The 13,533-nt window shown below is 41.9% G+C and overlaps 1 protein-coding gene across 2 annotated transcripts in view; it reads right to left on the reverse strand.

Moving 5' to 3' along the window:
• The window catches only part of RASEF (RAS and EF-hand domain containing), a 31,667-nt gene extending 30,805 nt beyond the window's left edge, over nt 1-862 (reverse strand). For both annotated transcript variants that reach the window (XM_042787811.1, XM_042787810.1), the window contains exon 1: nt 455-862. In XM_042787811.1, coding sequence (XP_042643745.1) covers nt 455-804 — 350 coding nt within the window. In that variant the 5' untranslated portion in view covers nt 805-862. The remainder of the gene's footprint in view (nt 1-454) is intronic.
• Between the last annotated feature and the right edge of the window lie 12,671 nt (nt 863-13,533).

Genomic DNA, 13,533 nt, shown 5'->3' on the forward strand with positions numbered 1-13,533 from the left:
CAGAGGGCAAAGGCTGTCAGAGACCCGAGTGAGCGCTGCAGCCCGAGAGCCGTGCGTACCAACGGCGCTAACCCGGGCACAAAGGTGCTGTCGGGCTGCCTCTGCCGAGAAGAGCAAGCCAGGGGTGCAGGGAAGATGCCGGGGGCGGTTTAGCGGGGGGTGGAAAGCCTCATGCGCGGAGCCGGCGGCGCTTCGCATCCCGGCCTCGTTTCCCCACGTGGGCCCGCGGCAGAGCAAGCGGAGAGGAAGCGAGCAACCGGCTGCGCGCTGGGGAGACCGAGCTGGTAACCCTCGAAACCGGGAAGCAGGTGTGGGGCGGGCTCCGTACCCCTGCGGGGGGCGAGGGGTCCGGCACGGCCGCTGCCCCAGCGCCGGGGGGGGCGCAGCTCCGCGCCGGCAGCCGCGGCCCCGGCACCCCCGCAGCCCAGCTCCCGCCGCTCCTCCCGGGCCTCACCTGGGGATGTACCTCGCCTCGTCCCCGAGCCGCACCTCGAAGTCCCTCCAGGGCTGCTCCAGCCCCGCGGCTGCCCACGCCGCCTCCTCGCCCTGCGGCTCGCCGCCGCCGTCGGGCCGCCGCCGGGTGGCACCGCGGAAGCCGCGGGCGAACTCCGGGAAGGTGATGGCCCCGTCGCGGTCGCTGTCGAGGCGCTGGAAGATGGCCTCGGCCTCGGCCGGCCGCACCCGCAGCTCGGCGCAGAGCGCCGCGAAGTCCTCCCGCTCGATGCGGCCCGAGCCGCTGGCGTCGCAGGCCAGGAAGAGGGCGCGCAGGCGGGACAGCTCGTCCCCCGCCGCCTCGGGATCCATCGGCCGGGGACGGGGCGAGGCGAAGAGCGGCGGCCCGACCTGCCGGCACAGCTCCGCCGTCGGCTCGGCGGGGCGGGGCGGGCCCCGCTCCGCCCCGGCGCCCCGCGGGCCCGGGCGCGGCCGGGAGGCGGGTCGGGCCGCAGGCGGCGGCCTTGGGCCGCGGGAGTGGCCGGGCCGAGCCGAGGCGACCCCCGGGCGGGGCTGCCGGGGGCGTCCCGGGAGGCGGCCGGACGGTCCCGACGGGGCGGGCGGGAGGGGCCGGGGCGCTCCCCGGGCGCGCCTCCCTCCCTGCGCCGCCGCCGTGGCTGCTGCCGGCGCCCCGCGTCCCCGGGCCGGGCCCACGGGCTGCGAACGCGCCCCGAGCCCCCTGCAGCAACCAGAGGCGAGCCCCGAAAACCCGCGGTCGCCGTGAGGTGTTCCGTCTCGTTTCCGTTTTCCAGCAGAATAAAAACGCTCCTGGTGTTCGTGGCAGACGAAGAGCCCAGAATGACCCAAAGTTTCGCTAGATAAATCCTTGCTGACCGCAGGTAGTCCGGGAGCTAGTCACCCATTGCGGGGCATGCGCTCTCTGCTATCCCACCACCAGTAATTTAGAAACGTACATTGTTAAAACACCAGCCTAAACTGAAAACACAAAAGCTACGTTCTAATTCAAACATACCGAAACAGCCAGAAGTTCAGTGCCCTGTATAGAAGGGCTAGCTTTTCTGTCTCGACGGAAGTCAAGACTTCTCACCTTTTGAAGTTGGGCTCAAAACTCAGATTTAATTCGAAGCAGTTGAAGTGTAATCGAGAGATTTTTATTTATCTAATTTCCCTGCACTTATTATTGTTCATGTCTATCTGCAAATGTAAATTGCGTATACCTAAGTAGTGATAGAGTTAAACAGAATAAAAATCCAGCTGTCGAAACAGTGTTTCCTTATTGACCGAAACGTAGCCCCGGGCTGAGTCCCTGCTCCAGCAAAGCACAAATAGTCCAGCTGACCTCTCATTAGAATAAATCACATACTGCAAATGGGAAATTTAAAGTTCTCCTCTGTGTAAGAGGTGTGGAATGCCTTCAAATGAAATTATTATTATTTTGCAGTTTTGGATTACTATTTTTGTCAGGCTTAGACAGACTCAGCCTAAAGTCCTGTCAACAACCCATTTCCAGTCAATAAAACGTTTCATGAAATGTTTCCTGCAATCTAGAGAAATACAGCTCATAAGTAATTTGGAATATAAATTTTAGCCTTAAAATATCAGATAACTGAAGGACTTCAATTTATGATTTTATTCATTTTTGTCATTACATTTCCATTACACAAGTGTAAAACTACTAGGAGTAGCAAAGCGGTATCATCTTCAGATTCTGAGGCTAGCAAAATCTAGTGTTTTAGTAAAGCAGAATTAATTTAACAGGAGTGTTCTTTTGGTTCCATGGTTTCTTATCTGCCCATCAAATTTTTGTACCCAGAGAGTATTATGAAGCCCTTATGATGATGATGAAGGGTTGTTCAGCCATCAAAAGAGACAAACTTATCTTGCTGACACACACTAGCTCTCCCTTCCTAGGAGTCAGGACATTCGGCATTCAGTGAGGACAAGCTCCTGAGCTGAACCAAAACAGCCTCATCCAAGGCTGAATGTGTCTCACTAGACAGACAGGGAGTTCCCACTGAAATCACCTTCTTGTTTGCTTTTGTGGCTGCAGCTTTATGAGCTGACGTTTGTGAGTAGTGTTTATCCTGCCCACTCTCTTATTCACTCTGTTCTGTGTACATTTTGTGGTAGTGACTACCTTGGACTGCTAAGTAGAGGGCATAGACTTTGGACAGAGTTTTAACATCATCTTTTCCCAAGTTAGTCTATGTAACCCTGTTTTTCTATGACTTAGGATTTGACCCTCCTGCTGCAAAGGTCTGCATCTTTGTTTTCTTTGAAAGTTTTATGTTTCTACCTATGTGAAACAAGTAAATAATAAGCAATATTGAAAATAAATTGAAATCTTCACATTAATGTTCAGTTTTGAATCCATCATATAAAAGTCTTGCAATATTTGCCAATGTAATCCCTACGTGGGCCAGACTTCTGCCTTCATGTGCAGGCAATCCTTTGTGTATTCAGTGGGTGACAATGTCTTTGGCATTTCCCTTATTTCCACTGTTACAGAAGTTTTGTCGCACAAATCTCAGGCACTGGCATGAAGTACGGTGTGTCATTTAGCACTGCCATGGCATAGGTACGTGTTGCAAAACAGACCATGCCTGAAGTGTTACACAAAGCCACACAACCAGTGCTTGCCTGGCAGGCCACAGTTCAGCCAAATGGTCCTGACACAGAAGCAAAGAGATAAATAAAAGGTGATTTATTTGATGAGACCTAAAACTGAGCAGTGAGGGCCAGATGCCCAGCAGGCAATGGCAAAACAGTACTTTGTTCTGAAACTGTGTGCCTATTCTTGGAAGGATCTGTCCCTTCAGCTCTAAATTAAATAAATATGCAAAACCAAAGCACTGTTTCTGTGGCCTAGCAGTGTGGATATAATACAGAAGAAGACTTAAACTCCTAACTTAAGATACCAAAGCTACAGATACAGATATAACCCACACGTAATTTTCAGTCTCTGACTTTGCTGTGCCATGAAAAATACAAGCTAGCCAGAGCATCTGTTTGGCTGAAGAAGCAGAAAGGGACGTGAAATCATACTCAGGAACTTCAGGGAGGCCTGAGGTAACACATGAACAAGAAGAGATTCCTTGTATCACTCCTAAAGTGTCCTGTTGCACTGAGTGGGAAAGGGTGGGGTTCGGTGCTGTTACAGATGCAGACACTAAATGGGGCAGATTAGAAGAGACAGGGAAGCAAGAAACAGGAGGTGTGGCACTACATGACATCAAGACCTAGCGTTGCACCAGGTAGCAAAAGAGCAAAGGAGCTGATCTGGCCAGTGGGATGGGCTACAGGACTCTTAAATGCTACTTGAATCCATGTGGTCTCCCGAAGTAACTCTGCAGAACTGTGCAGAAGCCCAGAAAAGCTGGATACTTTGCTCCAGGCAGATCCCCTACCTGAAAGAGCAGGCCTCTTCCCAATCCCTCTCTCTATATTGTTTTAGGAATCTTACACATGTAATGAAGGAAGAATTTTGCTAAGAATATTAAGCATTTAAAAGTTAGGAAGTAGAACATAAACAGGAACAATTGTTCAGTAATTTGCTTCTCCTCATTATCGTATGTGGCCTTGGGCATTATTTACAATTTAATGCACACTATTCCAACCCTACTCTGAAGACAGAGTATTTCTTGCAGATAGTAACTAATCTTCCCAATATTACAGATGGTTAAGAGAATGAATGGATCCTTCTGTGGTTGCTATAACTCTCTTATTCATCATTGCATGTTTCACACTTGGACAGTTTAAGCAACTGAGGCCAAACTGTGAAGTTTACTTGGAAGGTGGAGCATAAGTAAAACAGAATCAAATAGTAATTTAGAAATATCTCACTGAAAACAGTTAGTGTTACACACAGGTGTCATATCAGCCACAGCTCCGTGAAAACTGATTACTTAAACCTACTCCAGTTTCTCCACTCACTGACACACACGTCACCACCTCTGCAAGCCACCACACATCTGTGGCGCTCCGTCCCTTCCTTTTGTACCCGTGCCTGTTCATGAACCTCGCCCTCTCCCTCCCCTCCGGAGGGGAAGCACAGCGTGTGCAGGAAGGTGCAGGGCATGGGGAGAGGGTGACGAGCGCAGTGCCCCTGGGAGGTCTCCAGCAGGTAGGCTGTGGGGGCAGTTCTTCCCTGCCTCGCCCTCCTCCAGCTGTTTCCCTCCTCTCCCTTTCTTCTACTGAGCCTTCATTTGCACTTACTATGACTTTGATGGCATTTTCAACTGTTCACCCAGTCACATCCAGGCATGCATCTCTTGTGAAGCGTGTAGGATAGGTGTACATAGTTAAATGCCAAGTCTGGGCAGATTATAGATGATTGATACATACTCTTATTCCCCAGTGTATAATTTTTAGTACTACTGAATGTGACTCACCCTTATTTTCTTCAATTAAAATCTGAGGGTAATGACTTCAGTAACAGGAATCGTGTAGACTGTACTTCTCAGATATATTGTATCGTTATAACTGCCAAAGGGGAAAAGGCATAATCTATATCCTTAAAAACTTAGTCCAAGGCAAAGAAGTTAAGAAACTTGACTAATATTGCAAAAGAACACAATTTTATGCTTCAACTTTATAAAAAAATGAGACATAAAGTGACATAAAAGTTCTTTGTCAAAGCAGAGATACATTTAAAAGCCAAAAATGTCTCTCAGGATACTCAGAATTTTTCTTTCAGCTAAAATGTTAGCAGTAGGGACAGTGAGGTTGTGACTTTCATGGTTTTATTGATTTCTTTAATAGACTCCAGACCATGACTGAAGCGGAAACCATACAGATGAAGCATCTTCAGCCTGCAGGAGAGAAAATAGACCATTAATAAAAGAATAGTGAGGTAGCCAAGGTGCTTTTGAAGAAATATTAAATATTGGCAGCAACACCTGACAGCCTTTTAAAAAGCTTGTCTGTATGAAAACTGAATAGCCAGGGTGATGCTGTAATAACTGATGATGGCTGCTGGGCCTAGTTTGGAGCTGTTAGCTGTCATCCTCATGCTGTTCTAACAGAAGTACTCCAACACCAGATACAACAGAAAATGGATGTTTTAATGGCACATTTTCATCTTACCAATTCTCAAAATTTTTAATGGCTTTGAATAACATAAACAGCTAGCAATAAATACTTATGAATTTAATCTTTTACAGGAAGGCTTTTATGATGATTTTCATGATATCTTGATTACTATTTTTTTTTTATTCTGTCCTATTTTTAAGGCATTAGAAATCCTGACAAATACCTTGCTTTCTAATGAACAAGAATATAATTGCAGAATTGACTTAGTGAAATGCAAAAGAAGTCACCAAACCCTAAATTCCACCTTCAGGTACGGAGGTAACACTTCCTCATAAAGGGGCAAATGGGACTGTTCACCATGGAAAGCTCCACAAGCATCCTCGGAAACTAGAGGCTTTGCTTCCCTTATCTTTTCAGTCCCACTAGGCTCAAAGAAATCAAAGCTGCTAGGTCCATTCTGTTGTTAGTTTATTGTGGTATGGCTGGATTGCTACAACAAGCACTAATTACATTGCTCAGTGCAGAGGAAACCTGCCTACTGCTTAATTCCTTACTATTTCTTCTCCATAGCTCTAAAATAAATTCATCTAAAGCAAAATTCTCTGAGCCCATTCATGAAAAGAAAAACAGTTATTCTGTGAACAGAGAAATAACATGTCAATGGAAAAGTAATTTATTACATTAGATTATTACATGCTGCTCATTATTAAGAGTTTGAATTTCACTATGAACTAAATATTCCTTCATGCATGGTCACAGATGGTGACATCCACACTGATCAGGCTCCTAAGTTTCCTACAGAAGCCATGAAGAATGTCACTAATAGTGCTGTAATGGACAAAATAGTCTAAAGAGATAAGCAAAATAAGCTTCCTAGGTTAAGATGTTATAATTTTTTTTTAACTGAAAGATATACAAAATATCAGGTACATAAGCATTGCTTGTGTTTAAAAGTCTACATACTTTTTCCAATTATAATAGTCAAAGCCAAATTACATCTACTGATGGACCTTCTCTGTTCTTAAAGAAATGGGTGACTCAAAATGCAATTACCCCTGTGCATATGTAGTTAACGATGAGCAATGCTGAAGACAGTGGATAGCTGTGTCCATTTCAGGACAGAGATGAGCAATGTTAGTCAAACAGACATATCTCCTTCCAGTTAGGATTAGCTTTGACATTCTTTTGCAGAATGCTGCCAAAGACCTTTCAAAAACACAACAAAGTCCAGGTTTTCCTTGCAAACAGAAAGGTCACTGTTTCACCCTCTTCCTACCTCCCTTTCTTGCTCAGTGTTTTGGAACATTTCCCCAAAAGCAGGATAATCAAGTTTAATTCACTGCCCTGAACTGCCTGAAACAAACTAAAGTTAACTTTCTTTTCCCTCATTCAAGTATCCTACCCACAAAGCTGCCCAGGACAGTGATGGAATTGAGAAGCACCCAGCTGCTCAAAACCACTGCTCCAAGTATCTGTGTTTTACAGTGCATTATAACTAGATCATAAAACCTTCGGAGCAGATCCTGGATGCCAGTTTTCACTGTGCCAGTGGATCACCAATGCATCCTTTATTTCTCTCTGTCCAGTCCAAAAAGTCTTACACTATTTTCACAGATCATGGCTAAATGGTATATTTTCAGTCACTTGAACAACTGTAAGACAGCCTGAAGGACAGGGTTTCTTACATAGAGCAAGAAATATCTGAATCTGTTCAGACAGAGAGGAAGACTGAATCCAGTTCCCAAGCTTGTGTGTAATGCTATTACCTTCAGGTTGGTCTATAAGGAAGACACACACAATCAGTACTTATTTCTACTTCATCTTGGGCAAACTTGGCTGGCGGTGTTTCACTATGTGAAACCTTCTCCTGTTCATGTTAGGCAAGCTCTGTGTATTGACAACAGAGCAGGTCTTTGAAGAGTGAGGGAAGAATGTCTCATTTCTGGATTCCAAGAGGATTTTTGCTCTTGAGCTGCTCAGTGCCCACAGAGCTACTGGACATGCCCACAACTTCAGGCTTCTGGGCAATTTTCCTGGAGAAAACAGAAGTGGTCAATGCCCCACTGAAAGCAATTTTTTTTTTTTTTTTTTTTTGGATGGTGTCCCTCAATCCCCTTGACTGCAACCAACTTCAAAAGTGCCAGATCTCAGGCAAAGGCACTGAAACTCAACCACCAACACTGTTAAATTGTTTAGGAAAAAACCCTGATATTGGGTGCAGGACAACTAGCATCTCCCAAATGATTTCTCTGTCCTAATGAACACTGTTTGGGAGACAGGATAATCCAGTTTAATGCGGCCTCCCCATTTTGAAAGGTAAATCCAGTTTAATTACAATGAGTGGAGACTGTCATGCCCACTGTCGTCAGTACAAGAGAATAGTTCTGGTGGTTTTAATTTACTAGAATATAAAAATAGCCTGTGTAGGCCTTTTTGTTTATAAAAGGTGAGAATAACATTTGAGATTATACTCTTATTAGAATTTACTTCCTGAATATATTGTACTTTGAAAATAATTCAAATTTAAATGCTGAATATATGTGAACATGAGTAATCTGATTTTTCTCCACCTAAGCAAGGTTAACTCTGTGCAAAATTATATGTGAGAAAATAATAAGTGCATTCAAAAACATTAGATAATTATTTATTACAATTTTATTTATTATTTATTACCAAACAACACTGAAATAAAAGAATGAAGGCCTGGACAAGAAGAAAGATATAGTAAGTCATCCCTCGAGGATCTTCTAAATAGGAAAGTGTTGCAGGAAATTCACAGGGTTTTTAAACGAAGGAAGATTAAGTGTTACATGACTCAGAGCTGAACAGTAAAACAAGCAATAAAAGAATCACAAAGTTGTAAAGCCATACTAATTCTTCTGGAATGTAAGATAAAATGCTGCGCTTGTTAATATTGAAGAGGAATGAGATTTTGCAATAGCCTTAGAAAAAGAACTCAAAAAAAACCTGCCAGAGTTTCTACCAATTTAAGAGATCCTATTTTCTCATCACACAAATTACAGAAAAAACAATTCATCTCATCAATGTAGCATGAAATCAGAAAGGAAAAAAAATTTTCTACTGGATGTTTCCTCCTCTAAAAGGTCACTAAAGCTATCTTCCCTCTCATCTGACTCCAAATCATAAAGAAAAAAAAAAATGCTCTTATGAGCCCAAATCCATTAACAGACTTAACATACCCTTTAGACATGTATATTATCCTGCAGATCTTCAAGATTTACACAATTGGAAAAGATTACAAAAATAACTACTTCCAATGTGTTATTTTTCTACAAGTGAAACATTTTTCACAAATTGAACTGTATCAACCTTTGCTCCCAAATCTTCTGTGAAGTGGTATGCTGATGTTCATTTATTAATAAACTTCAAGTAAATACTCAAGAACACCTATAGAAAGTTAATTTTGTGTATGTAAAATAAGTGCTTGTGGTGGCAGGCTGACTCTCCTCCTAAAGCACCTGACTTTCGAAACCCAGAGATAACAACTGCCACTCACTTGGTTGCATTAGGTCAGGCCTTGGCTGTGATGAGGTCTAAAGTTTTAGTTGTCTACACTACAGGGCTAAAAGCTGTTGGATACATTCATACTGTATTTCATACCACTTTATAGCTATGTGACAGTTAACATTATGTTCTGACTGCTGGGGTTCTTTTAGCATGAACGGACCATCCCATTCACCCAATCTGATCAGGTAGGAAAAGCATATCATGTGACTTTGTCTTCAGCAAAAATGAGGGCAGATCTCATTTCAAGTAGTCAGAATGAACTGATAACTTTCAAGCTAAAACTAAGGATGACATAGTGGATAATTTGGAATTTGAAAATTAAAAAAAAAAAAAAAAAAAAAAAAGAAAGATAAGCTGTTCACAAGTAATACAGAGCAACAGAAAAAGTTTTGTTCTTATTATATATTTAATATATATTTAAGTATTTAATTAAATATTTCATAAATATTTAATATATTTATATAATTATATTTAAATAAGGACAGAAATAGAACTGTAATGTGATTTGGGGTTTTGAAAATGATTTAGGGTTCATACAATGATTTAAAATTTTAAATTACTGTAATTCAAAACACAGCATTTAAGAACTTAGAAAATATAACTGCCAGTGAGTTTCAGTCAGTTTCAGTCTGTCTCATGTGTAACCTGCAGCTTGAAATATGGTTATCATTCTTATTTTCAGGGGCAGGGGAGGATAGTGGTGTAATTTTATTTGCTATTTTAACATGAATACATACTAAGCCTGTGTATCATCCAGTAAGCTGTAAGAGCTTGTTTTCAGTTAAGATTCTTATAATTAGTGCTCATTTTCAAAATAGATAATTATGTCTAAGTACTCAATTTTGTTCACTTATCACAACTCAAAAACATATTAGAAAGTGACAATATGTCAGTTAATAGCACAATTGAAAGAAAACTTGGCTGTTTTTCACTAAAAATGGAGTTGGAAAGTAATAGTGTAAAGAATTCCACAGAAAACATAAATGTAAAATTGTAACTAATAAGAACTGAGCAATTAAAATAAATTCTGATGACTACATTCATTTGAATTCTTTCAGCTGACAGAATGTGACTATTAATTGGGTGAACCCTGGTGTAAATATTCTTGTCCTTAAATTTTATCTCTGAAAGGTGATCACAGCAGCACCTGATGAAGAAAAAATTGTGGTTTCCAGATCAATAAGAACACCTATATGTTAAATTTTTAAAATGCACAAGTCTTACTCAGCTGGCAAAACCCAAACAAGGTGGTTTGATTGGCTGCCAAAGCAAGCAGCAAGGACAACGTTTGGCTCTGGCTACATGTTAGTTGCTGATAGCTAGCCCAATGCTACATGTTCCTATTTCCTCTTTCATTTGCAGAAAACAGGAATATTTAAAAGTATACATTTTTGAAAGAGACCATGTGTATTATTCTCTTGGGGGACATAGACCTTTGACAGCATTGGTAAGGCTGGAGAGAACTGGGACACTTTCTGCATCCTGCTATTTAATAAAAAGGGGCAGAAAATATGTTTGTTCTTTGGAATCACTATTCTTTATGCCTAAAAATCTAAAATGAAAGAGGAAACATGAAAAAGCATAAGACAGTCCTTTGCAGTCAAAAAGCTACACATTTTCAAGTCTTCAGGACTACTACTGCTATGATGTCACCACTGTAAATCAAAAGGATCATCAGATTGCAGGTCTCTGCCTTGTGGTTCCACTGTAGCTTTAAACAAAGGCATGTATTCCGGAGAGTTCACCATTATAAATGCTAACTTCAGAACAAATGATAAGCATAAAACTGGCAGCATGTGTCATTTAGCATTCCGTTGTGATTTGTGCTTTACATTCAGAGGGAATAAAATTAATTTTCTAAACACTGATGGAAATCTTACCACAAAAGCGCAATATATCCAAGAACCAGATTGATGGAAACAAATTCCAGCCACTTGTTTGCAGCAATACTGAACATACAACTGAGAACAACGACAAATGAAAGCAGATAGTGAGATACGGATAAGAGCTACAAAACCAGAAACTTAGGGGAAAACATGAAGAAAACCCTGTAGTGTATGTGCTGAATAATCAGGATAACATAAAGCAGTTATAAGAAATAACCCCCAAGAGACATTTAAATTGAGCTCCGTAAATCCAAATGTGAATAATCATAGGCCCAGCTGCAATAAAAACATTTTGACATGTCTAAGTACTCCAAACATCACAGCAGTTTAAAGCTGATAACTTCTGATTTAGTGACTTTCACAGGAGAGTAATAGTTCTGCAGGGAAGGAGAATGTGGAAGGGAAGGCCCGCTCCTCCACATGCATAAGGAAAGAAGAGAGTTAGCTTTCTCCAGTACCTGATGAAGTGATGGCACAGAAAGATGGAACAGAGAGGAAAACAAGACGAAAACTACAGCCTTCCAGTATTTAAGCCCTTGTCAAATGCAATGCAGATACATTCCACCTTCCTGGACATGTGGTCACATCAAAATCCAGCTGCCAAAATTATACACTCTCTATATGAGATCACAGATAAACATCTCTTTGAAATCTCTTGAATGGTTAGAATATTGCATGAAAAAATATAGGGAAATCACTTTTCTCCCATATTAAAAATAAATAATAAAATTTTCTTTCCTTCTCTTAAATGTCAAACTAGAGCAGTCTACTCTTGCAAAAGAAATTGGTGTAATCATTTTAGATTAAAGCATTCATGCAATCTAACTACGTTATAAGTGATACAGCATAAACAGAAACACCTTTAGTCTGATTCTTTCATATAGAGAGAGCATTCTTTGGAGTCAGAAAATTAGAAGGCAGTCACAGGCATGAAAAAAAAAAGTTATCAACACAAATGTACTTCAAATTTTCATCACAGAAAAAGAATGCTAAGTTCAGGATCAACTGAAAAGTTCACATTAAATTATATATAATAGGACAACAACAAACAAATAAAAGTTATAACACTGAACTCTATTAAAGAAACATAAAGGGTAATAAAAATATAAGTTACTATAGTTACCTACAAAACAGAGTCTGGAATCTTAATACATTGTGATTCAGGATAGGAAATAGAAAAGCCCTTTCATTCTTTTACCTATTTTACTCTCTACATTTTAATTAGCTGTCACTTAGCCTCTTAAAAAATTAAATCATGATTAAAAGAAAGTATATGCATTAGACATGTCAGTAACTATTCTGTCAGCATAAAGCTCTGAAGCACATGACACACATCAACTCCATCAGAGAAGATATTTTAAAATGTAAATAATTCTCTCATCAAAAAGAATTCAATTTGTTACAATCAGAATACTAAGAACCACAATTGTAAACAAGTGGACCGATAACAAGTGAATTGTGCTCTCTTTTTCTCTTCAAAATTATAAACAGATTAGCTTTAACTACTGAAACATACCAATCTAAGGTCCAGTACGAGATAACATGTTTTCAATTGTTTTTTTAAAAAATGGAACTGCCTTGATGATGTAAGTAGTTGCATGCAAACAATTCTTTTTCTGGCCTTTCTAAATCAGAATACAGCTGTAAGACATTTAATCAAAAATTGTGTGGGGAAAGACATTTATTATGTAATTATTGAGGGAACTAGCTGTGGACCAGCGTGTAATAAAGTAATAGATAACATGAAACTATTGTTATATAGCTGAAAAAATACCTTGAAAAGCCATGCCTAGAGAGTGTTTTTCTAGGGTTCAAAGTCAAATTTTAGATCTGTCAGGTACATAACTATTCAGATTTTCACTGATAACCCTGATGGAGTTAGGAATGTTCTTATTAAACTTGTAGCTGAAACCTAGATGGAAAAAAACCAAACAAACAAACAAACAAAAAAAACCTGTCCTGGGTTGAGTGAGTGGTGGAGTTTTTTGGTGGCAGGGGAGGGGGCTATCGGGGCGGCCCCCTGTGAGAAGCTTCTCGAAGCTCTCCCAGCTCCATGCCAGCTCCACTTCTGTTTGGGAAATTGAGCCAATCGGCTGCGCCTCTGCAATAACATATTTAAGAAGGGACGTGGTGACGTGCAGTGGGACTTGTGAGGAGGAGTTTCTGCAGCTGCGTGAACACCAAGATCAGTGGAGGAATGGAGGAAGAAAGGAGGGGGGAGGTGTGCTGGAGCAGAGACCCCCCTGTATCCTGTGGTGAGACGGCAGGGCAGCCCCCCCCCGCCACCCATGGAGATCTACGGTGGAGCAGACACTGATTTATGGCCTGTGGCTTCTGCCTGGTTCATCAAGGTCTCTGTGCCTGAAGAAGGCCGGGGTCTTATGGGAAAAGGTAGCCCCGCTGTTGTAGTTCAGCACTGGGAGGATTGCAGCATGCAGGGGTGTGCCACGCCGGAGCAGCTCGGGAAGGGCTGCAGCCGTGGGAGAGAATCCAGTCGGAGGAAGTTAGTGACCCATGACGGAGCAGTGTGGAGAACGCTGCGGCCCATGGGAGGAATTCATGTCAGAGAAAGTTTGTGGAGGACTGTCTCCTGTGAGAGGGGGACCACGATGGAGCAGGAGGAACAAGTTCCGGA

This window comes from Tyto alba, unplaced genomic scaffold (genome assembly GCF_018691265.1).
Source record: "Tyto alba isolate M040663 unplaced genomic scaffold, T.alba_DEE_v4.0 Super-Scaffold_13, whole genome shotgun sequence".
NCBI lineage: Eukaryota > Metazoa > Chordata > Aves > Strigiformes > Tytonidae > Tyto > Tyto alba.